The sequence below is a fragment of the Anomalospiza imberbis genome, chromosome 1 (assembly GCF_031753505.1).
Source record: "Anomalospiza imberbis isolate Cuckoo-Finch-1a 21T00152 chromosome 1, ASM3175350v1, whole genome shotgun sequence".
Taxonomy (NCBI): domain Eukaryota; kingdom Metazoa; phylum Chordata; class Aves; order Passeriformes; family Viduidae; genus Anomalospiza; species Anomalospiza imberbis.
In genome coordinates this window covers 38,026,511-38,053,842 of record NC_089681.1, presented here as the reverse complement: position 1 = coordinate 38,053,842, position 27,332 = coordinate 38,026,511, and the positions used below count along the sequence as shown (strand labels likewise).

The 27,332-nt window shown below is 37.6% G+C and overlaps 1 protein-coding gene and 1 long non-coding RNA gene across 2 annotated transcripts in view; one reads left to right on the top strand and one right to left on the bottom strand.

The window, feature by feature from the left end:
* The window catches only part of NSMAF (neutral sphingomyelinase activation associated factor), a 39,024-nt gene extending 24,512 nt beyond the window's left edge, over positions 1-14,512 (bottom strand). The window contains exons 1-6 of the mRNA XM_068188142.1: positions 14,351-14,512; positions 4,481-4,570; positions 4,306-4,384; positions 4,147-4,214; positions 4,025-4,061; positions 1,257-1,307 (exon numbers count right to left, since the gene is read on the bottom strand). Of these exons, the coding sequence (XP_068044243.1) occupies positions 1,257-1,307; positions 4,025-4,061; positions 4,147-4,214; positions 4,306-4,384; positions 4,481-4,570; positions 14,351-14,403 (378 nt within the window). The 5' untranslated portion in view covers positions 14,404-14,512. The remainder of the gene's footprint in view (positions 1-1,256; positions 1,308-4,024; positions 4,062-4,146; positions 4,215-4,305; positions 4,385-4,480; positions 4,571-14,350) is intronic.
* A 161-nt stretch (positions 14,513-14,673) lies between these two features.
* On the top strand, positions 14,674-24,216 carry LOC137472794 (uncharacterized). The gene is made up of 3 exons (XR_010998419.1): positions 14,674-14,809; positions 16,079-16,232; positions 22,416-24,216. It is a non-coding gene; the product is annotated as an uncharacterized lncRNA (long non-coding RNA).
* The last annotated feature ends 3,116 nt before the right edge of the window (positions 24,217-27,332 follow it).

The following is a 27,332-nucleotide window of genomic DNA, read 5'->3' as shown; positions in this document are numbered from 1 at the left end:
AGAGCTCAGTATTTTGTAATTGATCTGAAACAATTCAAGAAAGACATGGAAGACAAAATGTATTACTCAATTCCAGCACTCAGTGACATATATGGAACTGGCAACAATTCAAGAAGAAGATATTTAGTAGCAACAGAAAAAAAAATCAGAAAAGATTGAAAGTGAACTAGATTTCTTGTTTTAAAATGCAGAAAAAAAAGCTGCACTTCAGCAAAGTAAATCATGATGGTTAACTGTCAGAAATGTTTTAGCTGTGGATGAATCATAACTTAGGAGAAAAGGAAGTGAAAAGCTTTCCAAACAACCCTTCTGATTCTTTCCTTTTCCACTGTGTTGGCAATGGGATAAGGTATTTGTCTGATACTTAATAAATCTTGCATATGGCTGCAAAACAAATCATAGAAGGACTAGAAGGCAAAATAGGTTCAACACATGAAGAACTATCAGAATAAAAAAAAAAAGAAAAAAACCTTTAAAGCCTTAGTTCAGAGGCAGATCTAATCACAAAACCAACCCAAAGCACTTGTTGAGAAAACAGAGATCCTCTCGTCTCTCTCCTCTTCACTACAGTAATACAGATTTGTAGACTCCATCATTCTTGAAGTTTCTGACTTAAACAAAAACATTGAGAAATATAATTCTGTCTTTTCCAACTTTTGGGCAAAATGTGAATTAACTCTGCAAAATAAAAGTTTTGTGTTTGTGTCTTAACTAATCTCATAATTTAAACAAAGAGCCTATATTTGTATGCCTTGAAGCCTCCAGGCTCAAAATTGGAGCAGACCGATCCCATCAGCAGAAAGCAGCCAGGAGCAAGCTCCAATTTCTGCTGTGAGCAGCCTTATCTACCATTTCTTTGAACTGAGAAACACTCAGCTGGGAAATATCAATTAGCAATCTCTCATCTGAGCAGAATCTCAGCAATCTCAGTCAGAGCAGAACTGAGGAGAAGCCACTTAGCCAGGATGCAGTGTCCACTGTGCGCAAGCAGTCAGCTGACAGCTCTGACTGTTGAGCCCATAGAGCTGCACATCAAGGTAAATGGCAAGTGTCAAGTCTGCAGCATGTCCTCCAAGAAGTATTAGAAAGCTATCACAGAAGAATTCAGACATGTTTTTTTCAATATGCAATTACTTTTTCTTAAAGCTTCATTGTCACATTTCTCAAATGATAATTATCTTACTCATTCAGCAATGAGAACATAAATCCTTACAAAACTCCAGTGTGCTAAGAGCAGTGAAAAAATACATACTTACTCTTACTGTTTTATAGGGTGCAATAACATTTCTTTCTTTAATGAGAAAAACCTGAAAGAGTAAGACACTACAGATTTACAACTTAAAAAATAATAAAATAATCAGAAGTACTGGTAAATACAAAGCTAAGAACACTGTTTAAGCAAGCAAACCACTGCGTTGTAATATCCTGCTTTAACTACCCCAAATAAACTGCAGAAAAACAATGAGCTTTTATATCAGCTAACTGCAAGGAAGGCAAGAATCCAATTTCATTCACAGGCTTACTTATACAGTCGATTAGTGGGCTTTTATCCTAATCATATGATCTTCAAGGAGCTACATTCAGTGGGGCAGATCCTCCCCCTCTTTTAGTGGCTCAAGGTTCTGTCCAGACAGGAATTACCCCAGACTGGCAACACGTAACATACACTGTGCAAACTTTCTCAAATGAATGCCTTTCTTCTACTGCTAAACGTTTCTCTTCCAGCTCCAACCACAATGAACACCAGATTTCCTCCCTCATTCAATACCATGCTTTTGAACTGTTTTATTTCTCTGGTGCTAGCCTTATCTCTGAGAACATCCTTCCTCTCCAAAACACACGTAAAACTACTCTCCTTCTTCAGAACATTCTCACAACTCCTATAAAAAAGACTTGACTGGTAGCACACTAATTTGTAAGTTGTGCCTTACTATCCACCATCTAAAAGGCAACAAGCCAGAAACAAGTTATGGTTTTGCTGTCTCTAGAGAATGCTCAATTTTGCTATGTCTCAGGCCTAAGCTCAGGACTGGTTCTGAACTAAACAAAATACACTGGACTGCTGTCCTGGGGTGACAACTACATAACATACTGTGTTCTACTCCTGGCCCAAGAAACTTGGTTGATCACAGGTCCTTTCCAGGTGCCTCAGTTTCCTTCCTATAGATAGCACACCTGCAGTTCTACACTCCCAGATACATTCAGAATCCTTCTGGCTGCTACATATAGCCTTCCCCATGCCCACCAACTGACAACAGAACCAACCTTTACCCCATGACTGCTCCAAGAAACATCCAGCTAGACCAAAGCAAGTGGTAGGCTCGGAAGCCCACATGCTCAGCATGCCTCTCTAAGTGCTACATTAAAATCAGTGGTAATTAGTGTCTTTCATCTGACATCATTATGTACAGACCTGAATCAGGCCATAGGAGAATCAGAATGAGAAACCTGCTTCACATTCATTGCTCTTCTGCAGGATAACTATACTGAGCACTCCACATTACATAAGAAGTAGACATAATGGTTAGGTTTTCTTGTAATCTGAGCAAAAACTTAAGCATACAGTATTAATTTTTTTTGGAGGATTTCCCCCAGTTTTATCTCAAGAAAAAATACTGAAATAATATCAAATTTTTATTCTCATTTACTATATTTTAAAGTCATTAGTTCTAAGTTGTCTGTTGCATAAAGAAAAGCTGCTTATCCAGCTATGTACTAACATTTTTTATGATTCTAAAAGGCAAAGATGTTTAAGATGTTCCAAATATTCCCTATGTGTGGTTTCCTACAAGGCCAAAATTCTACTTAAAAACTCCGTATTTTTAATTAGATAATGATCTGTCATAATTACAACTAGTGACTACTTGATACTTGAAGTCCATATGCCTTTTATACAAAATACCAGTATTTATTATGCTACCCAAGCATTTCAGAACATTTCCTCAGAGATAGGAAGATGACTGGCAAGCTACAAATGGGAGGAGTGGGGGGCACTAACCACACTTGCCATCTTAAAACTTAATTCCTCTTTCTTATAAGATGTTTTTTATAATCCCTTGTTCTTCAGAACATAGAGTAATGATGTACAGTGTAAGCACTGCCTGGAGGAGTTAGAAATACTTTTTTAAAAATCACTCTGTTCACAGAAAACCTGCAAACTCAAGAAATAGATTACACTGTATTTTTCACAGAAGCAGTTTCAAAATTCAATTAAATATACTGGTTACTAGAAAACAAACCACAAACTTCTCTGACATAGACAGTATTAAATGCTTCAGTTTGTTTTTGACTACAGCAGCATGTAACTTAGCAAGGCCATCAATTTTGGGCATTGATTAAGACAGATTTTAGAAATGCACAATAATATTTTAAATTGAATTTCCTGCTTCAACTCTGTTCTATCCTGAAAGGAACACAAACTTTTTTTTTTAACTTTTATAGCTTTGGAACACCTATCAACTCAAATTTATCAAAATTTAAAGTGTATCCCCTTGGTTAACTCTAAGAATTAATACATCCACAATCACAACTCTTGACTGAAACTTGAAGACAATATTTCAGGACACCTTCTGAAAACTACTTGGTGGACACACAGTACAGTCCAGAGTTTTCACAAAGCTGAACCACAGGGACCGAGATGGCTTTGTCAATACCCCAACATGCTGCAGAAAGCAGATGAAAGCAGTGTAACAAAAGCAAACTAAAGATGATTAATAACAAGTTTTATTACACTCTATTCTTCTTTTTCATTCAATTCTAAGGTTTCCCTAAGCTCCATTATAAAATGCACAGGGCAAAAACATTCAGTTTATTGAATTAATGAAGTCATTAACAGTTTGCAGTTTCCAGCATCAACAGTTTCACATTAATGCTAAGTTTTTGACACTAATTAGTTTTGTTTTCAGTTAACTTCCCACTCCTGGATTACAGCTTTGAGGAAAAATACCACCAAGGAACATAAGCTTGCTCATTTATATAACCTCACCCATTAATACATCAAGAATCTATTATATGCATGTCTTACCTGGCTACATACAACAGAAATCCCTCCAGATGTATTCCTAAAATGTAAATAAGATAATTGAAATGATGGGTATTTGGGCTTTAAAGGAAGTTAAATACATACAGTATCCCAAATTTACCTACCGTGTGAAAGGGTTATTTGCTTCATTATCTTCTGGGGCTTTTATACTAATGCAATCCCGCAACGGTATCTGCAGCAAGTTATAAAAATACACAGTCTTTCTTAAAAGCTTTTTCAAGAGAATCTATAGTTACCAAGAAATTTAAGTTTGCACTGCTTACCTTGATAATGGGCTGGATACTGTCATCTGGTTCAAAGATAATTGACTTTGAACAGATTTTTAGGGAGCCTCTGAATTTTCTAAAAGGAATAACAAAAAAAAAAGGTTGTGCATGCATTCAAGATACATGAGCCTAGAATGGCTCCAGTAAATTAAGGTATGTAAGAGTTTTGTACCTTTCATCTTTGCAATCTCTATTTATAATATGATTAGCTGTGTGCTGTTCAAAGTAATATTCTTCCAGGTTCAGAAGAAGCAGTGAAAACCTACAAATTAAAAATAAAAATCTTTTATTCTAAGAGAAAATACTGCAACAGTTAGTACTCTTAATAAAACATATTGGGTGTTTGTAAAGTTTTCAGATTTCTTTGCTGCACCCCACACCCCAATACTTAATTCATTTAGCTTTTTAAAATAACAACCTAGATGGAAAATCTGTGTATCTGTGAAGAAGATCAACAGATGCTCTTCCAACACATATAAGGGTCGATATTTGATTCTGATGTCTTAGGTGGAAATTATTCTAATATAGCCAGGCTTTCTGCTTCAGCCCTGATCAATGTATACCAGGCAAAATATGCAATGACACAAAAAGGAAGGGCAGGAACTAATCACTTAGAATGGATATAATTAGATTGTTTTGAAGCCAAGCCAAATTAAACTGGTCTAAAATGTTAAGTGAAAACACTGGCACAGATTTTACAACATGACTGAGTCGCTCAATGGATGCCCTCTGAGGAAGCATTACCTTCCTCACCAACCGCATTTTGTACTTCCTCCACACCTCTGTTCAGCCCCCAGGAAGCCTGTTCATGGACTAATGTGATTAACAACCAACCTCAACAACAACAAAACAAAAATAGGAAAGTGAAATCTTCGAAAGTATTTCATTGCAGGATCATAGTAATGCCAGTGCTGGTACCAAGTAAATGCAAATAGGCCAGATTAGGGGGAACATGAAAATGCTTTCTCTACTAACTTAACTAAAACTGCTGCAAGTGATCAAAACTCAGCAACTTTCTAACAGGGTCAACAATCACTAAGTGTTTCAGCTGTGGACAATGTCAGTGGATACTGGCACAGCAGGAGAAGCAAAAACAACCTCAGTTGGACGTACAACTTGTTTGTGTGCAGTGCTGATCTGATCTGCACAAGTACTTAGTATTTATTTACACACACATTTTGAGCTTTTTGTACTTCGTTCATGATGTGCTTCACTAGAAATGCCTGTGGAAACTCTAATAAACACCAAGTGTCCCAAGAGCAGTATTCCAACAGCAGTAAATATGTCAAGAGTCCACAAAATGAACTGAGTGAATCAAACAGCCTGTTCATTAAAAAGCATACTTCACAATGGAAAAAATAGTGTTACTGAAAATACATCTTGTGCACTTAAAGATTGTGTTGTGGCTGTTATCTTAAATAGAACATAACAATACAGGTTTTACTGCAACTACATGTAACAGTAGGTCTATATACTCAAAACTTTTTGTGTTTCCAAGATACTTCATCTTACTGTTCTGCTGCTTTTTTAAAATGGCCTTATCTTTACTTTCCTCTCTTGATAACAGTTTTTTTTTATGATCCCATTGTGCTGGTTTTGGCTTGGTTTTCTTTGCAGTATCTACTATGGGGCTTTGCTTTAGATTTGTGCTGAAAACTGTTGATAATTCAAAGATTTAAGCACTGAGCGTGTTTAAACAGTCAAGGCCTTTTCTGCTTTACCCCACCCCGCCAGTGAGGGGGCTGGAGGTGCACAAGGTGTTGGGAGGGGACACAGCCAGGACAGCTGACCCAGGGTTATTCTGTGCCATATGGAATTATACTCAGTAACTGTGGGGAAGCTACTATGTTTCATATCCTATTATAGCCCATTTTTCAACATATCGTCCAGCTGAAATCATCCAGGACAAACTTAAAGTTTCTGATTTTGAAAACTCAGACCTTGCAAGTTCTATCAAATTTTTAAAGCTTTTAATAAAGCTATGTTAGGATGTATAAAGAGCAATCCACCAGTAAAATGCTCTTCTTTCTAGTGTGTATAAGCGTACCATATATATATATGTATATTATATGTATAATTATTTTTATTTAAGTAATAAAAAATTAAAAAGTCAAGAACAAAGGTAGCACCCAGGTTTGTTTGAAAAAAATCTATTCTCTTTCATCAGGAAACAGCTACTATTGACAGAGGGAACACGAGCTCCAGAGAAATGGCATTTATGGTCCCACAATTTTTTTTTTCCAAGAAAACTACAATGCCTGTTCAATAGAATTCATTTCTGAAATTCTTCAGTCTTGGGCTCTTTCCTTTATCTCCACCTATTCTTTCAACAAACTCCTCACATTTTTATATTCTTTTCAAATTCACCTGTTGACAGCACTGGTATTTACTAGATCTTTAAGTTTCTGGTAAATGCAGTCATCCCTCATGTATTCAAGACAAGTCATGTTTTTATATCAAAACTTTGGCAGTTATTCATAGTAACTACAATATGCTCAACATAAACCAAAATACATAAACCAAGAGAGTTCTCTTTGAAATTTTTCATTATAACTACCTCTATGAAACTATTGTATCTTTGTATACTTGTCACTTTATAAATCAATTCACCTTCCCAAAACCAGAAGCTGTAGGCAAGAATTTAAGAATTTGAGGTATTCTTTCCCCAGCATAACACTTACTGCTGCTGAACCAGATGGTGTAATGAGAAAAAAACAAAAACAAAAAAACAAAAAAACAAAGATATGCACAAAAACTCAAGATAAACTCTTTATATAGGCTAAATAGGTACTGTGGGGAAACTGTAGGTTTAATCCTTTTTAAATACCATGTTTGCTAGCAGCATCCAGTTTATCCTTTTGCTATTCTCTCTGTGTCTCTTCCACATGAGTAGTCATTGTCCAGGCTTACAGAGACAGCATCGCTGTAGAGCTTCTTGCTGGAGACCAGTGACCTCCTGTGCAATGATCTCCTGCTCACGGACCTCAGCTTTGCTGCCTGAAAAATGGGTTGTAATGCTGTGCTGGAAGCTGTTAAAGCATTTTTCCTCAAACACTGTCCATCATATAGGCTAAGTACATTTTGCATATTTATCTTCCCCTCCCACTCTCTGCAGAGCCTTCCATGTAGTTCTGAAGCCTCTTTCTAGCATTTCTATACTTGCTCCTACTCTACCTGCAAGTCCACTTACGCTACCTGCATTTTCCTATATTTTCAGGCTGCAACAAGTCACTTCTGCAGGTAGACAGAGCCCAGATATCAAATCTCCACAAATGCAATCACAAGCCTCTACTTCTCTCAAGCACCCACTGCAATTGGAACAAACTTACTGCCTGTCCCAAGACTATGCTACCAAAACTGCCCCTTTTAAAATTAATATGATACCATAAGTGAAAGCAAAATTTTCAGACTTGCATCTCACTACTGGCTAACAAATCTAGACCAGTTCAAGTTACTGCTAATAATGAACTCTGAAAATTATGATGCATGATCTCTGGACTAACCTTCTGGAATTTCTCAACTCATCTCAGTCTTTACTGCTCTAAGTATTTAAATTTCATTTGCCTGTGTTAAATGAGCCATAGAATTGTCAAAGAAAAGTCAAGTTTCATCACATGTTACTAGAGTACAGTCAGAGCTTTGTATCTTCACAGAAGAAATATCTTTCACATAAATAAACAGAGCCACTGATAGTTACTGTATCAACAGGGTCCCTCTTGAGAACCATCACTGCACATAATGATACTTCAGGCTTGCCAGGAGGTTTAACAAGTATCTACAGATAGCAAGGGTACAGATCAGTCTCTGGCATGCTGCATAAGTAGGGAAAGAGTGTTGTGAAGGCCTGAAAAAAACAGGACATCAATCATAATAGCTATAAAATTACAGCTATGGGGATCTTCAACATGCAGCTAAGCAGTTGGGCTTTGGGTTGACTGCCTTCCAAAGAGCTAAAGGAGGTAGGCACTTGTGATATCAAGATGACTGGCATACCAAATTTATATACTATCAACTGCTATGTGGTCCTACAACAAGAATTTGTATGCATGTATAGCATACATTTAAAACAGTAATTTAATTCTGCACACAACAGGAAGACTTGGAAAAAAATCAACAAAAAAACAGTAGGCAGAGAATGCATGAGATACCCTGTATAAGAAACTGGTTAAACCTGAAAGAACTGAAGACTATATTTTGGTTTTCAGCCACTGAGCAGGTGTACTGTTCCCAGTGCTGTGTAATTAACAGCACGCACTGTAAGCCTATGACTTTATCACACTGACCTGGAATAGCAACCTGGATCAAAAAAATCAATGTCAAGACAAGCAACAATAAGTAAATGTGTCCCCAGTCTACCCTTCCTTGCCTTCAAGTCTGATCCCAAGACATAAAAACCTCTCAATCTAAGCAGTTAGTCAGGCAAATCAAAAGTTTTAATTAGGCAGCGTACAAAAATGCTTTGGTATCTATAATGAAAAAAGGTTTTGGTTTTTTTTTCCACTTTTAAATTATCAGGAAGAACCAGCATCTAAAAAAAACCCAACCAAATAACAAACCAACAAACAAACAAAACCCAGTTCTTGTTCTTACATATTTGTAGCAGATCCCTTCAGTTTCTATTAAACACCTTTGCCTGATGCTCTAAATCTTTGTATTCCTGTAATACAGTAGTAATCAAATATCACAAAGTTATTTTTCAGGCAAACAGAAAAGGATCATGTTTGAGACATTTTTCTTATTACCAGCAAGTGGCAATTTTGATCCATTTTCAAAATTAATAGCCCAATTGTTACTTGAAACTTCCCAAGTATAAATTATTAATGAGTTTTTATTAAAAATCTACTTAGAGAAAGGTAATGCTATAGCTTGGAAAGCAATTTGAATATCTGTTGACACAAAATCCTTTGAAATCCAGCAATAAAACTCACACATTACAGGATGTTTTTATGCTTGTGCCCTAATAAAGACAGGTTTATGCCCACAAATGTTGTGGTCACTATGCTATTTAATAGTTTGCAACGCACTGATCAAGTTAGTAAGCCACAGGCATGTCTTCAGGGATCATTGACCATTTTTTTTCTTCTACAATGAACTTGACATACTAAGCTATCCAAAAAAAAAAAAAAACAAAACCAAAAAAAACCTCCAAAAAACCAAAAAAACCCATATTATTCTGAAAATGACACAGAGACAAATTAGACAAGATTTTCAAAAAAGTTCAAACCCCATGGAAGGAGCTATAAGGGTTGAGAGTCTGCAAGATGTTCAATGTCTTATACTATAGCCTCTTAACAGTCCAGCCTTTATCCTCAATGTCTCACCAACAGCAAATAAACCTTCAGAGGACTGTATTTTCTTACTATGTGTAATATTTGAAAAATGGAAATTGAAGGGGAAAAAAAAGCAGCTTCAGTAACTTTGCTAGTCACACACACTTGTAATGTCTCAAAAACTACTTTCAGTTGTAGAGACCAGCCAAATTTGACTTAAAAAGTTATAACAATAGCAGACAGACCATAATGCAAGCTTCTATTCAGAGCTGGGGAGTTTTCCCAGGATAGTTTTGCACATGGAATGGTACATGGAATACCAGAAACAGTACCATGAGAAAGAGTCAGGCACAAGAACAAGGTGGTCAGGAACAAGACTTTACCCTTTGGAATGCAGCAAACCCACACAGCAGCTCTGCTATCAAGAGATGCTAGGAAAGAAGCAGTTTCACTTTCCAGGGTAAAATAAATCAGTAGCCACCACTTTGCCACTATGTCAAAGCTTTGAGCTTTAGAGTGGGTGGAAAGGCACTTACATTGTTACATCTCAGGTTTAATGCAAGTTCTGCATCCAAAAATCAACAGCAGCAGCAGCAGCTTGGAGAGGGAAGAAGGAAGAACATGCAAGATAAGGGAATATCTTTTATTATAACAAGTCACACATCTGGAAAAACCAACACCACCAACTTAAATAACACAAGGAGTCTCCCAGATCCAAAATGGAAAAAGGATTTTCTGCCATAGTTGTGCCTGTCTGTCTGAAGGTATATGCTGGGGGGATGGGAGCTACAGCAATGGATGATTGGTACAGTGTAGACACACACATCCTTACACCCCCCCCCCAGATAAATTTAATGAAGGCTTTAAGAGCTTTTGTACTGGAACATCTTCAATCCCCACAGTGTTAAAAGTATACAGAATCTAGTAGAGCAAAGAGTTAATCTTTTAACAGCCTATGAGGAGCTGTTTGAGCTTAAAAGTTAAGCACCTACACTTAAGGGGAGAGGTAAATTAAAGCATGCCAACATAATTTTGCTTGAAGACCTATTTCAAATTCCTGTCTTTGTATAGTCCCAGAAAGATTGTATTAAGAATAACTGAAAAATGCATATACTAGTCAGTTGGAAGGTATTTTCTTGTGAAGGGAATCAGTATTCCTTTGAGAAGCACCTCCAGGTAGAAAAAAAGAAAAAGGTAACCATCTTGCCAAGAAAAACAGAACTCGCATCCTTTTTCAAAGAGACACCATATAATTGCCACTCAGAAAAGGTCTGAGGAATATGAGTCAAGAACACACCCAAGACACATAAGAAAACTCGGCACTAAGTAGAATGAAAACACTTGCAAAACTTCAGCTTGTATGAGGTCATTCCCAATACACAAGGTTTGGGAACCCAAAGGCACCCAAACATTCCTAGCGCTGTACTGAGTATGCAGCCAAGAAGCCAATCACCCTTTACAAACTACAACCTGGGATTAGTAACTCCTACAAATGCTACAAAATATCCTCCAATGAGAAGTGTGCTGCATCAGGCTTAGTCTACTTGAGAATTTTACGGTTACTTTGCTTGATGTGCATGTCCCTCTATACTTCAGTTTGAAAAAAACTCAGACATTCAACATCTGAGGGGAAAACAAAACAAGTCCACAGTTTATTTTATATACCAATTTCACCTACCAACTGAAGCACTGGACTTATTCAAATTGGACAGAGGAATGACCAGGCAGGGACCAGTGCCTTGGCAAAATCCTGTTTATACCACCCAGTAAAGGTACCCATTGATCCTGCTTTAAATTCATAATCTCTGATTGAAGCCTTGCTATTTTTATCCTTTCATCAGAAAAGCACATGCTGGAAATCTGCTTGGACACAAGGGTTTCAAGTGGCTGATCCAACACACCTTGCACAATCACTTGACCTGAAAATGGAAGTACAGTCCTAATAACAGAAGGAAACTGTCAGGGATGAAAAAGCAGGGCAGCCCAATCTAGCAGCAGCACACAGCTATGCAAAACCAACTCTAAAATTAAACCTCCTCCTCCCAACAAGAACAAATTATGTATAGGCCAGCTGTAGGACTAATTTGCTGATCTTTGGATAAAGGCCTTCATTATGCATATTTTTTCTCAAGAGAGTAAGATAAGACTACTGATAAAAAAAAATAAATAACTATAAATCCAATGTCCAAGCAACCATCACACCAAAGATCCATCTGCAGCACCTACATGCTGCCAGTAGGTTGCTTCATGTGAGTGGTGTATCCAGCAGAAGAGACGAACCCCTTACACAGGAAGGCGAGCAGGGTGCAAGACAAACCAGCAGCACTGTATAGAGACCCGTACCAAGTGTTTACACTTGTCTGCAATTTGGGCATACTGCCAGCAGAAGTGAGAAATCAATTTATAAAGAAAGCAATGACCTGAGCCAAACACCACATCATCTAATTTGATGGTTTGTAACTAAAATTGTTTGTAAAAAAGGACTGCTGTTCATGAAGGATGAATATTTTAGGGATTAAATAAACTGTCCTGGACATAGAAAATTTCAGCATTTTCTTGTTTTCTTCTAGAAAATGGCATATAGTCAGAAAAGAAGGTTTATGTAACTAGATATTAAAGTGGACTAATTAGTTAAGAAGAAATTTTTTTTTTTCAGATCACTTAAAACTAATCTGATCTTCCTTCTCTCCAAAGCAACTGCATAAGAAGAATAAATTCTTACTTACAAAGTTTCATACTACTCTTAACTGGAACTTTTATAGCTTAAAGTTTTGTAGAAAGCAGTGTACAAGTAACAAAAAACCAAAAAAATAACAACAAATCCCAAACCAAAACACACATCAAATGCAGTTGCCACAAAATTTTAAGCAGTCCTGTTCATTTCACTAGGAAATATCTACCCCAAGGATACAAAGATCAAGCAAAGCTTTCAAGCAGAAGTTGATGTCTCTAACAGCTACCCAGCACCTAGGTAAAAAAAAATTCTCAGAATGTGTCCCTTCAATTAAGTCATAGCAAGCTGGTTTTTTGCTGTTTTAAGGTAGAACTGTAAGGACAAAATGTAACAAAAATACAGCAATGTTTCTGATCTGATATTTCTAAACTCAAAATATTTTAAATCCCTTAAATACTTTTAAGATTTTCTAATTGAGAAAAGCACAGGAAAAGAGGGAGAGGGAGGGACCTGATATAGGGTACAAAACATATAAATTTATTTAGATTTTATACTAATATCAATTGCTAGGCAAGGGGAAGAAAAAGAGAAACAGGTTTGCAGATATAGGAAAAATTGCTAGTGAAAATGACAATGAGACTGATCTTTCATGAAGTGCTCAAATTACAAGCTCAAATAATAAGATCCTGATATGCTTTCAAGTAGGACCAAAGAAAAAAGTTCTCATCAACAACTGCAGATCAATAATGCTGACACTGATATGCTGAGTTTGTTCTCAGGGCTTTTTAGAAGAGATCTGGATGCCATTTGGGTTCTTTGGGACAAGTCTGATTTTTGGCCTTTTTTTCTCAGCTTTCCCAAAAAAAAAAAAAGAAAAAAGAAAAAAGAAAAAAGGCTATTTACATGAAATCCATAACACAGCTAACACAGTCATTTTACTTGCTTTTCCTACAAGTAAGATGCTTCCTTTACAATTCAAAATATTTCTCTTTTCCTTCTACACTGGAAGTTTGTCCTTTCTGCCTGCAGCCCCTTACACACAACCGAAATCAGAGTTTTCAGTTCTCATACTCAGCCCCCCCAAAGCAACAAGATATACAAGAAGACAAAATGTGACCCAGAACACATGTGTACTTAAAAAAAAAAAAAAAAAAAAAAAAAAAAAAAAAAAAAAAAAAAACTTCAGAGAATGTGGTAGCTTCATAAGCTGTACAGCTATGAATCAGAATTTATATGGACAGAGTGAGTCCAGCTCTTCATCATGTGGTTTTCTCATCAACAATAAACAGTGCTGTGTAACCAGCAGAGACCAGCACCAGGAATTTGCACAGGGCTCGCACAGGACCAACCTGCTATTTCCCTGGTTCCTGCTGCAGGAAACAACGGGGGATCCCTGATCCCCCCAAAGAAGGTGGTGTCCTTCTGCTGTGTGACCCATATTGGACCTACTGCTCTCACAGCGATTTCCTATGTGTCAATATTAGGCCTGCAAAAGATTTTCAAACTTTTTGACAAGACAGATACAGCTAAGCCAGGCAAAAGAAAGTGGGACACTACGGAAAAATAAGAGAGTAAATTCAGGATACTCTCAAGCATGTGTGATAAGCCTTTGTTGTATGTTCAAAAACAAAACAAAGATTACAGTCAGCAAACAGGAGCGCACAAATTGAATTTAACGCTTTAAAGAGACAACACAGAGCCTGTAATTCAAGGGCTGACAGTACACTGACTACAGTGTTCAGGGGAAAAAAAGGAAAAAAATATCACAACAAACTACAGTGAAGCACAGCTCCGTGCCACAAGCACAACTGAGAACAAACTAATATACAAAAATCCACAAGACGCTATTTTTCATGCAAGGCAAGCAGCATTCCTATTTTCCCAGGTCCTTTCCACACCCTTTTCAGCCTTAACTCAGGGAAACCATCAGCCACCTGATCTCAACAGCAACAACAACGAGGGGAGCAGAGCGCCCGGGCTCTCCTCCCGGCTGCGCCGCGGCCTCCCCGGAGGCCCCGCCGCCCGCAGCTCCGCCGGGCTCTCCTAGGGGCCGGGACCAAGCGGGGGCGGCCGGGGCCGGCGGGGCAGTGCCGCTCACCTCTCCTTGGAGTACAGCTGCCGCTCCAGCCGCCGCCTGCGGATGAAAGCCATGGAGCCGCCCGGCCGAGGCGCCGGCGCCGCCGCCACTGCAGGCCGGGCCGGGCCAGGCCGCGCCTCAGGGAGGCGGGGAGAGCGGCCGGCCGCGGCCGCAGCCGGAGCCGGGCTGGCGAGCCCGGCCCGCCCTGTTTGTACAGCCGGAGAGGCGGGGGAAGGTGGCACCGAGAAAAGGCCGGGAAAACGGAGTCAGTCGGCACCGAGAGTTCTGCGCCCTCGACCGGGTTGCGGTGTCTCTGCGGCCCTTCGGGGTCTCCGCGGCGCACACGGAGAGAAGCTCACACTGTGGTACATTGTGAAACAGCTTCGTTACGTGGACTGAAATAAAAGTTTTAAATGCAGTGCCACTGCAGTGAGATCATTGTGCCCGTAATGCGTGTGACAGAAGCTGTCCAGGCAGGAGGTGTGTTCAAAGCCTAGAATCACAGACTATGCGGAGCAGGAAGGGGTCCAGCTCCCTGCCCTGCACAGGGCGGCCCCGGGAGTCACACGTCGCGCTGAAAGCACGGTCCAAACGCTTCCTGAACTCTGTCAGGCCTGGGGCTGTGACCACTTCCTTGGGAGCCTGTTCCAGTGCCCAACCACCCCTCAGCTGAAAAACCATTTCCTCGTACTCGGCATAAAACTCCCCTGACTCACCTTCATGTAGTTTGTTCAAGTATTATCATTGCCTAGAAAGACTTCTATGGAAAGAGGAGTTAAGTAAAATCTCTTACTTTCTGTAAAAACCCTTCAATCATTGAACTGCCACTGTATCCGAACAATTTATTATGCGTTTACAGACACGATCTCTTGTGCAGTAGAAAAATCCTACTTTTTGCCTATTTATAGGTTAGGAAAATGGGTTCATGGAGAGGATATAATTTTTCACATAGAAATTAAAAGAATTACTGGCTTCTAGACCTCAAGAGATTGTCTGATGTACTCTGCACTCAGATGGATTCAGGTGTACGTTGATCAGTGTTACTCAAATATTTTCAATTTGTGGACATAAATATGAGAACTGTTGTATTTACAGAAGGCAGGTTTATTTTGGCTAATTTTTCAGAGTCCTCTTCAGGAGTACTTGATAGAATCTAAGGAGGCAACAGATCACAGTTTGAAAACCACTTCTATCATCTTCATGAACTACTTCTCTGACCAATTTGTTAAAGTACCTGTTTGGAGAAAATCCGCAACATTTGTGTGTAGCTTGTACAAACTTCTAACGGCATCTGTGGATATATATTTGTCCAATAGCCAACCTGATTTTTCTTTGTTGCATTACTTGTCATATTTCTAGTGGAAATCATGGAATCACAGAATCATGGAAGGGGCTTGGGTTGAAAGGGATCTTAAAAACCATGTAGTTCCACCCCCCACCCCCACTGTGGGCATGGACACCTTCCACTCGACCAGATGGCTCAGGGCCCCATCCAGTCTGGCCTCGAGCATTTCCAGGGATGGGGTATCCACCACTTCTCTGGGAAACCTCTTCCAATGCCTCAGTACCCTCACAATGAAGAATTTCTTACATCTAATCTAAACTTTCTCTCTTTTAGTTTGATGCCATTACCCCTTGTCCTTGTCACTACATACTCTTGTAAATAGCCTCTCTCCGTCTTTCTTGTAGGCATCATTCAGGTACTGGAAGGACACAGTTAGGTCACTCTGAAAACCTTCTCTTCTCCAGGCTGAAGAATCCCAATTCTGTCATCCTTTCCTCAGAGCAGAGGTGCTCCATTCCTCCAATAATCTTGGTGGTGTCCTCTGGACTTGCTCCAGCAGGTTGATATCCTTCCTGTGTTGAGGACCCCAGAGTTGAATGCAGTACTTGAAGGTGAAAGGTATTTATGTGCCTCACATATGTTTTAATAAATATTTTGTATAAATATATACTTATTCATATAATTGTTTATATGTGAGCATATGTATATCATCCTCTCATAGACTAAACATTTTTTTCACTTTTCTTATAGACTACACTGATAAATGATTTATTCTTCCAGCTTTATTCTGCCTTCTTTCCAGTATGACTTTTGGCTTTATCTTAGGATATAAGGCATCAACACCAACTAGAGTGCAGTAATTACATCCCATGTGTTACACATGAGAGGAACATTCATAAATATATCCCAGTAAGAACTTGCTTGTCTTATTGTGACAGCAATTTCTACTCAGAACTGATTCTTACATAATGCCATCTACTTCTCCACTTTTTTTCCTATATATGTAAATTCTTCTCAAGTATAACATTTTACCTTAGCCATGAGGATTTAATCTTGCTAACTTTAGACATTTATCCTAGTTAAGAAAATAGTTTTGAAATTTGATACTGTCTTCTAGCTCTCACAGTGGTGAGAAGGTTTTTTAATATATCTATGTTCTGTTGCATCTTGCAAATCACTAATGATAATACCGAATAGAACTGAAATGACAACAGATGGGTTCTCATTGCAGATTCTCTCCAAGTCTGATATTTGTAAGCAGCATGCCAATTGCTTCGTACTTTCATGAAAATTATGTTTCTTTTGCTTTTTGTTTTAATGAAACTGTAATGGGACAATGTCTAAATGATACTAAATTCAAGACCTATGATACTTACTCTTCCTCTTTTTTTACCAAATCAGTAAAATTGAGTGTAAAAACGGGCATCAGAGTAGTGTTAGAGCATCTGTTCCTGACAACCTTATGGTAACTTCTTAATCATGAAATTTATTTTGGATTATTCTTTGACATCAAAATAAATCTGGATTGCTTTAGACCAGCTTTCCTTAGATAGATTAATTTTAACCTTTTCTTGTCTCTTTAAACCTATATAGCCTTTTAGCGATTCAGAGATTGTTTTTGGTATATTATTAAGTAAATTTCTTTAGGCCCTTTTAATTTGATTACATAAAATTTACATAGATTTTAGCTCATTCCTTCTTGAAGCTCTATGGTAAGATAAATTTAACTAAGTATCTGGGCACTTCTAATGTAGTTCCAGAATATTTTCTTATTGCATTTTATACTCTTTCTTACCTGTCACTCATTTTGTACTGTAGGCTTTGTAATTTTATTCTTTTATTCATATTCTTTTATGTTATCCTTCAATTATGTCCCCTTATTGTGACTTCTTTCTTCAAATCTTTGAAGAGCTTTTAATGTGATGTTAATACAGTCTACTTAAGCTTCCTTTCCTTCCTTTTGTTCACATCAAGATACCTTGCTATTGTATGTTTAATTAAAAATGAGTCTATTGTTCTCTGTAGAAAATTTAGGTTAGCTTTAAATGACTGAGCTCAGGTCTAGTCCGTACAGAAAGGAGGTTAATTAACTCATATAGAATGGCATGCTGTTATGATGAGCCTGCTTTTAGTACCTAGACTAGCTTGATTAAAGCTAGCTTAACTATTTCTACATAACAATGCAGTCCTTATTTGGCAGTGCTGACATGCTTTTTCTTCCTCTTTTGTGCAGAGTAGGGAAGTCTATTTTGGTCAAAAGTGTCATGATCACTTTCACTCTGTTTACTTTCTGCCCTTAAAATCGGAGTGAGCTCCTCTCTACTTGTCATGCAGTTCCAGTTGGTAATGTCTCTTGTAACTTCCTCTGTACTGTGAAGCAAAAGTTCATCCCTAAAATACTATGATAACTTGAACATTTTGTGTCCTGCCATATTATTCTTCAAACTGGTATTCAAGTGATTGAAATCCATTGTTGTCTCATGGGCAAGCTTCTTGAATACCTTCATTAGTTGCTCAGAATGCATCAGAAAAAACACCAACTTCCTCCTTTTGAGTACAGCTGTAGTCTACTATGAAAAATAGACCTGAATCATACTGTAATTTTGCTTCCTCCTTTTAGTTTTCACCAGGAACAGTATCTTTTGTCTCTTCCTGAATTCAATACGCATTGAATCATCATCCCCTTATTTACTGTGCCCATTTTCCCTAGCATTCTTATATACAGTTATCACTTATGAGATGCTACTATATCTCTGGGGTATTCATAAACCTATATTTTTTCCATAGGCTCACTGGATCCCTGGCATTTGACTTCAAATATTCCAAGTGGTTTTTAATTTTTTTTTCATTTTTGGTTTCTGGCAGATATTCCCCATGGTATTTAACCTCCAAAGCTTTGTCTTTCAGGTATCTAAAAAGCTTCATTAAATACAATGCTGAAGTGTTTCTTGTCAATCCATTCTATTCTATTGGACATTTTTAAACATGTTCAGAGTAGGCTTAACCTCAACTCTTGAAGTCAATGGTGAAGTTCCTGTTGGGAGTATAAAAGACTCCTGAGTGTAGTTCAAGGATTCATCTAATAATATATTTATTCTGAAAGGTATGTCAATAGCCAACCTATGACACATTAAACAAAGGCAAAACTAGTAAAGAGTACTTTAGCTTATTTTTAGTAGAACTAGTCAGAAAACAGAAACACATTTTTTATGGGGAAAAAACAATACTGTTACCTCTTGTTACAATTACATTTAAACTATTTAATAAGTTTGCATTTTTGTAAAGAAAGCGTTTTTTGAAAGATATGAATGAATAGTTTTGCTTTCAGGAAAAGTTTAGGATAGACTAACTTCTGCAAGGGAAACACTGGCCCTAGTTTTCTGTGACACGCACAGTCTCTTCACTGTGTGTGTACTTAGAGCCTAGAATAATAAATAAATCCTTAACTAGTACATCTTGCTTCTACCACAGTAACAATAACAAAATCAACAACAATTAGATGTGCATTGGCTTACTTGTTGCCCTGATCTGAGTGAAAACCTGGAGGTACATGCAGAAACTCCACTAGATTAAAAACAATCAAGTAAAGTTAACCCTCATGATAGGATTGCCAGCTCCATTCTGAACACATTTAAACTAGTTTGTAATCATCTTTCTTGTACTAAATTCTGCTAAGATTTTTTGAGCTAGTTGTAAGTCAATTTATAAGTGTACACAGTGTGTGTTTGATTTTAAATCAGTTTTAATTAAACCAATTTTTATCAATAAACAAATATGTATTTCACCATTTTCCATGGAGAAAAAAATAATCTTAGAGGGAAATTTAAAGTGTCAACGTTTAAAGATGTTCTGTAAGAAAATTGTACAATTATTTTACATGTCAATTTAAATTGAAGATTTTATGTAAAAGAAATGTTTCTGGTGAAATCCTTCTGAACCACACCCATTCTGAAATACAGTACTTGATTATAAATTGGTTTGGTTTTAGTACTCCTTGGAGGATTGCATCTCCTTCAGGTCTCTGTACTCCTTTGCTAACATTATTAAGCTGGTTTTCATAGGTTAATCTCTCTAGAATTCGAGGGCTGGATTTTCAGCCACTGGTTTGGTACACACTGCATATACAGATCCCTGCACTTCATTTTGGAAGCATCCTGAAGAGGACTCATAAAATAAGGCAGAGTACATGGTAATCCAGAAATAGTTTGGTACACTTTTATATTTCAGCACTGCTGGTAAAGAAAATAATACTGATTTAGTCTCTTTAAAGGCATGTAAATTTTAAAGATCAGAGACAAATTTATAACAGAAAAGAATATATTTACTTTATTAAAACAGAATTGGAACACATATGAACTATATGGAAAAAACAGCCCAATGTGTTCATCGGGTAAGATACTCCCACACCCCTTCAGTGTTCCAGCTACTTTATGGAGCTGGTAACTTGGCTTCCCTCCAACACCCATACATACTTCATGTCATTAGATGCATGAGTCACTCTGCTCTGCTGTAGAGCTGCTAAATGTGGTGCCACAAATGTTCATTTGAAAAATGGATGAGCCCTTGAGTCATATTTCAGTATAGCTGGTGTTTTAAGGAAAGGCCTTTTAGTAAGCTTGTTACATATAGTCCACAGGACAATGGAGCTGTAATTTATATCATAGTAATGAAAATAAACATAGATAGTGGTGGCGAGAGAAAACCTGAAAAGTCTCAGGGAAGGAGGGAGCATGTATTAAGGATAGATATTCCATGCAAAAGCAGTATTTAATAAACTTTACAGACTAAATACCAGTTTCCATTTTATCCACCACCATAACATATCACTTAAATGTAAATTTAAAAAGTAACTTGTAATGTCATTGGGTTTTCCCTCACTTTGAATGGGCCAAGTTAAGTTGTTGGCAGAACATTAGTTAGCTGATAAATACATTGTTTTATTCCTTTGCTCATGAGCGAGTGCATGTGACTAGGCGTGGAAGAGTATATGTGTATAAAACACAAAGGGATGTTTAAATCCCATTCTGTAAATGGTAAAATCACAAGTCTCCCTTTTTTTGGTCTACAGGTTCAATGTTCTGACAGAGGTGTTTTTCTGGGATGTAGGAGAGGGAAAATAAAGCAGAAGGATTGAGATGCAGAACTAAACTGTTTAATTTGCTTACATAGTTGGCTTTTAAAACTCTTAAAATGTTTCAGAAAAGACTATTGTAAATGCCTATATTTTTTGCATAGGTAATAGTCCCAGATGTATTAGGCTATTTATGTAGTAGCTACTTCAAGCTCTCTGTCCAACAGCATTCTTGCTGCAAAGAAGAACTGAAGAATAATATTCATGCTTCCATTTTAAATCAGTAAAACAAATGCAGAATTTAGATTAATTTTCAGACATGTATATGCATGAATTATTTCTTTGACATACATTTTTTTATATTGATCGACTTTATCCCGCTTTCCTGAAGCCAGAAAAGATAAAAAGCAAACCTATGTTATCGTAAGTCCTATCTAAAAGCTAAGACCTGTGATCTACTGAGGAGATACAAGATCAGCACAGCTAGGGCCTGCACAAACAAATGAGACTGTTTTTCATATATTGAAGAACATACAACAAATATATAAAGGTCTTTCCTTCTTCTTTCCTGTCTAGAAAACCTGGCATGTTTTGTATGATGTATAATGGAGAAGTCCTATGACTATATTTCTAAATGTAAGATTTTGGTTTTTTTCTAAAGTGGAAAAGGCTTTCTCCTCTGTCACCAGTCAATAGAGTTATATGTATTTTTTATAACAGCTGGAGAAGTGACAAATGAATATAAACAACACTTCTATTCAGAGCAGTTGTTTAGAACAAAACATCTTCAGGAAATAATTGCACTTGAAGCACTAAGGATGATTTTTTTCTCATCTAAATTTAGCCAATATGCAAGTTAATGCTTTAGTCTAAGGTAGTTTCCCATGCTTCTACTGTGCATCATGGAAAGAGATGGGTGATTCACCATTTTTACCTTGGACATCACACCTAAGAGGAATGGATTGCTTCCTGTAGGATCTCTGCTCACTCTGGGGAGCGTCCAGATGACTGTCGTAGATTAGACATTCAATTTTAAGGTACAGCTACTACAGCTGAGTAAAATGAGCCATGTCTGCATTACTTGTTAATAGCAGCCCCAAATTTGCCATGAAGATTAAACTTACCCATTGCCATATTCACACATACGCAGGAGTAACTTTAGCACATTTTCAGCATTTCAAAATCTCTGTGACCATGTTGATCTCACAGTAATCAGACATGCCTGGACAGCTGGACACCAGGCAGCGTTGTGGAGGGAAAGTTCCCTGGACATGAAGGACACTGCTCATATAGCTGTTCTGTAAGTTGTGCTTTTAATTGGGGTGGAAACATATCTGCTATCAGCTGACTGGTTCGAAGGAGAGAGGAAAAGCAGTCTTTTGCATTTTAAGAGGAACAGAGGTGAAATTCTGGGGTTTTGTGTATTCTGAAAAATTTCCAAAATCAAGCTAGAGCTTCTGCTCAGTACTCATGAGCATATGGTAGTTTTTACAGGATCACATTTAGAATTCCCACTTGGTATGATATGAAAGAGAAAAAATGCAGTATTTGATATTGCTACCTCATTATAATAGCTTGACTTCAATAGCCTTCTGTTCAAAGAATTGGAACCAAATAGAGTGTGAGAAACTACTTAGGACTATATCACTCAGCAATATGCAGAAAATAAACTGAACAGCTCTTCATGCTGTATGCCTTCTGATAGTTAGGTTTTTTTGAAATTCCTAAAGCAAAAGACCATTAATGGAAGAAGTTCAAGTTACCTGATCTCTTCTTTTAGAAGGATATTGGAAAGATGGTTTAGACAATGAAGGAGTATTTGGCTTGTTGCTCTTGGATGGTAAACATTAAAGACTTCACATGCTGCAAAGACATACTTCCAGTACCCAAGAATTTTTAGAAGTCTAAAGCAAAAGGCACCTACTCTTCCTCTGAGATTTTGAACCTGAAATCCATGCTTCAAAGGAAGCATGTATGCTCAGCATCTGTAATGGTCAGGCATTGAAGGATAGAGCACTCTGGTTGACAACTTAAGCAATGAGCTGTGGTGGTTTCAGAAGACAGGAACAGAACAAAAAAGACAGGAGTATGGTTTTTCATCACTATATGGACCACCATATCTATGTCCTACATGTGGCTGCATTCTTTTAGCCCATTGTACCTGTGTGTTGAATGGTATTAACTCTGATTATTTTCCTTCATCTGACTGTAATGATTTGTTACCTCTTTATGTCAAGAAGAAAGTTCTTTCTCTGAGAGAAGGACCATCTCTTATTTGTATTTGTATAATATGTGACGGGATATTGTGGCCCATGATATTAAACAAATTACAGCAGTTGAGCTATCTTAGTCACTGGTGATGGCACCTGGATGATAAGAAAATCAAGGAAACCAGCAAAACTCCAGAAGTCTAAATTAAGTGATGAGAGCATAAGCAAATGCCATTACTAAAAGGAAATGTTGTGATGGACAGGGTAAGATTCTACTAGTCAATTACTGACAGAATTTGATTGACATTCAAGTTTTCCTCTACTCTGACCAGTGTTTCTCAATCAATCACAGTACCAAAATCTTTCCACAATTTCAAAGTCTATAATTTAGGAGAGATGTTTCAAGGAATTGTATTTTTAAAAAATGTATTTCAATTTTTTTCCAGAAAATGCATATATCTTTTCAACAGGCATTTCTCTGGTCTGTGATGTTATTTGTGCTCTTGTCACTGTTAAGTGTCTCCAGATATTGAACAACTTTTTTCTCCCCACCTTTTTCTCAAGATATTTCGAAAGTTTTAACTTATAAATTAGTTTAGTTATAACTTAGTTTTTAACTTATAATTTTTTATTATTTCATAGGAAAGTCAGAAACAAACCATGAGGAAGTACAACGAATAGACAGGAAGTTACCGCACATTTAAATGTGCTGCAGTGTCTAAATATGTGAATACTGATTACATAGCTCTCCTGCACTTAGGACACTGCCACCCAACACAAGAAAGTACTCTAAAAACTAGAAAGCTAGGAGATATATGCAGAGCTTTCAATTTTTGCAGGGTTTTTCTAACTGTAAACCACAAGCTCTTGTGAAATGGCAACACCACAAAGGTTTGTTCTTGCTTATATTTCACCAGAAGCTGTAACCACAAGTGCCAACTGCCAGTAGATGATACAGGAATTAATTTGTAAAGGAGGAGATGCAACAAACTATCAAGAAAATACTTTTACAAAATCACCTGTGGTTCCATTTCTGCTACTTGGACTACCAGGTAACAAATATGATTTGTAATGATATTTTGTTCTGCTCTCAACCACAGCAAGCCCTGACAGACCAGTAACCTTGAAGCTTGTTTATTGCACACCAAGGCATGAGCAGGGACTTTTAAAACACTTCTATATACTGTCCTGTCTGTGGAAGCTCTGCCAACTTCTCCCTTCACTCTCTAGTGTGTTTAGTAAAGTGTTTGCATTGCTTTTCTTCCAGTTCTAGCCCTTAAGTTTACCTGTTGGCTGATACACTTTTCTGTCTTCTGGTGGGAAATCAGTGTGATGTAGCCAGGACAAAACAAACTCACTCCACCTCAGATTTATGCTTCTGAGATTGTTTCCATCCTAATAAATCAGAAACCTACTATGTATTCATCTTCTACATTAATAAGCATTTGAAATGCATTTACATTTATTTTAGACAGACAAAATATGGAAAAATAATTTCCAGAAATATTTTCTTAGAAGTTTATATTACCTATGTTTGTTTGTGCAAAGTTTGATCATACAATAAGTGGATATATTAAAACCTAATTTTTCTTGGTGCATTCATTTCAATCCATTTAAGATTCTTGTTTCTGACAGAGATAGCTACTGCATTTTAGAAAACAAAATAAAAATTGATACACACAGTTTATGATGTCCTTCATTAAAAAACCCTCTATCCAAGCCTTTGGATACCACCACACAATAAAAAATGTTATGAGTTTTCACCTTGGAGACATCTCCTATTGAGTTCTACACAGCAAAGATTTCAGCCAGAGGTGAGTGAAGTTCTTCAAACCTCATAAACTGTGAAAACAGAGGAGACCTTGAGGTATCAATGTGTGGAGGAAATTTTGAAACTAACTTTGGAATTTTGACTTGAAAATTTCATTCTTGAAATGCCCTAAATTCATTGCTTGTGCTTATATTGAAAGGTTAACATATTAGCTTTCTTTAGATTAAAAACAAAACAAAAAAAAATGGAAAAAAATGTGAGTGCTGTTTCATATTTTTGGTCACTTGATGGCACTAAACTAACACTGTATACATATTAATCACCAATAGCATAAGAATATTCTTGTGCCAATGATTTGTTTTCTTTTTTTAAGACTTGGCCAGATCAAAGTGCTTTGTTTGGCTGAAGGCGGATTTCAGACACAATGAAGATTAAAATAAACAAACATAAACCCAAGAAGCAGTAGTGAAATCTGGCTGACTGTGTTCCATCTGTCTTGTTAAAGTTCATGACATACTACAAATACCACGGTAGAATGGAATATGTAGCATTTCTGAGCAAAAAAAAAAAAAAAAAAAAAGTCAGTTTTTAAATGTTATACACCAAAGACCAAACCAAGCCTTCCAGTGTAAAATCTGAGAGAAGTATCTGCAAACTTGGGACAGTGGCATTTACACTAAAGTCTGTGATAGCCACAGGTGGCCACCCACATGAGGCAAAACATGTGGATATCCTGGACTTTTCCATATCTCAGTGTCTTTGGGGAAATTGTGAATATTTCAAGGCTAAATGTTGGGTTTTTTGTGTGAATTGGAAGTGAAGCAGGGAGAACTTTGCTTGGATGGTCTCAGTCATATAATAGGAAGCCTCTGCTGTGATACATGTGTGAAGAAGGGATTGCAGGGCCACTGTGTCTCCTAATAAAGGCATCTCCTCACAGACGGTCCAGCAAAATGTCTGTATTGTATTTAATTGTACTGAAATCTGAGAAATCTTCAGTTAAATGGATTTTTGTGGGGACTTTTCAGGATCTAATAGAGTAGCAAGGGAGCATTTTTATTTAATTGTTGGAAAATTTAATCTTTCAACATATTTTCCTCTTCTACAAGGGAAACAAAACCCCATGTTTCTAACAATCTTCACAGAGCAGCAACCAGAAATGCTTTTTTTGGATCAAGGAATATATTTTCTCCTGAAAGTGCTTTTTCTCTGGATTTTTCAACACAAAGTTACTTGCATTTCAAGATCCAGTTTCAGTCCTACCTGGACTTTGACTCTTCTAATTTTCTCCCTGCAGAACCTCATAAGACCCTTGTAGTCCTCCTGAGTTGCCTGCCCCTTCTTCCAAAGGTCATAAAGTCTAATTTTTTTTCTCAGTTCCAGCCAAAGCTCTCTGTCCAGTTAGGCTGGCCTTCTTCCCTACCATCTTGTCTTTTGGCCCATGGGGACAGCCTGCTCCTGAGCCTTTAAGATTTCCTTCTTGAAGAAGGAAAGAAGCTCAGTCCAGCCTTCCTGAGCTTCTTCTTCAGGACTGCCCTTCAACCAGTCTCTTATATGGGCTAAAATCTGCCTGCTGGAAGTCCAAGGTGGCAGTTCTGCTGGCCACTTTCCTTGTTTTGAGAACTGAAAACTTAATCATTTTGTGATAGCTGTGCCCCAGATGGCATCCAACCATCACATCACTCAACCATCACATCACCCAACATTCCTGTGTTCACAAACCATAGGTCCAGCAGTGCATTCCCTAGTTGGCTCCCTCACCAGCTCTGCCAGGAACTTTTCTTCCACACACTCCAGGACATTCTGGACTGTTTCATTTCCTTTGTGTTATATTTCCGGCAGACATCTGGTAAGCTGAATTTCCCTATGAGAACAAGGCCTAGCGATTGTGAGACTTCTGCCAGCTGCTTATAGAATATTTCTTCTGCCTCTTCATCCTGATTAGCTTATCTGTAACAGAGTCTCATGAGGACATCTGCCTTGTTGGCCTTCCCTCTGATTCTTTCCCACAAACACTCAACCCTATCAGTGCCATCATTAACTCTAGACAATCAAAACCTGTACTATGTATTTCCATTCTTACTGCCGATTACATTTTCTTCTATGTGCAGTATGGGATATTTGGCTGGTACTCATCCTGAAAGGGAAAATATCCATGATTTCACCACTTCCGGAACAGTGAAGGATTTATGTGCAGGTTTTTTCACTGTGTTGTAGTTTAACTGCTGAAGAGGTAAGGCCATGATGGACTTCACTTTCTCATGTACTCATAAGTTCCTATCTTCAATTATTCTGCAACTACTAAGAAATAGATCACAAATAACAAAATATTCTGAGCTGAAAGGGCATTCATAGGGACCATCAAGTCCAACTCTGAAGGGGCTGAACCAACAACCTTTGTGTTATTAGCACGCTGCTCTAACCAAATGAGCTTAATAAATATAGTATTTTCTGGGAGTTTTTTGACCTTACAAAGAGTTCAATTAAATGGAAGATTTTCAGCTTTCTAGCCAAAGAATCCACTGTCGAAATTTTGGTTGCATTTGTCATCTCATATGGTCTTAACCATGATAAGCTAAAGGAAAGGAGTTGCAGAGCATTGAAGTGATTTCCACACTATGCAAAACCAATTTCAGCTCTCCTTTCTGCTCATGAAAGTTAATGGC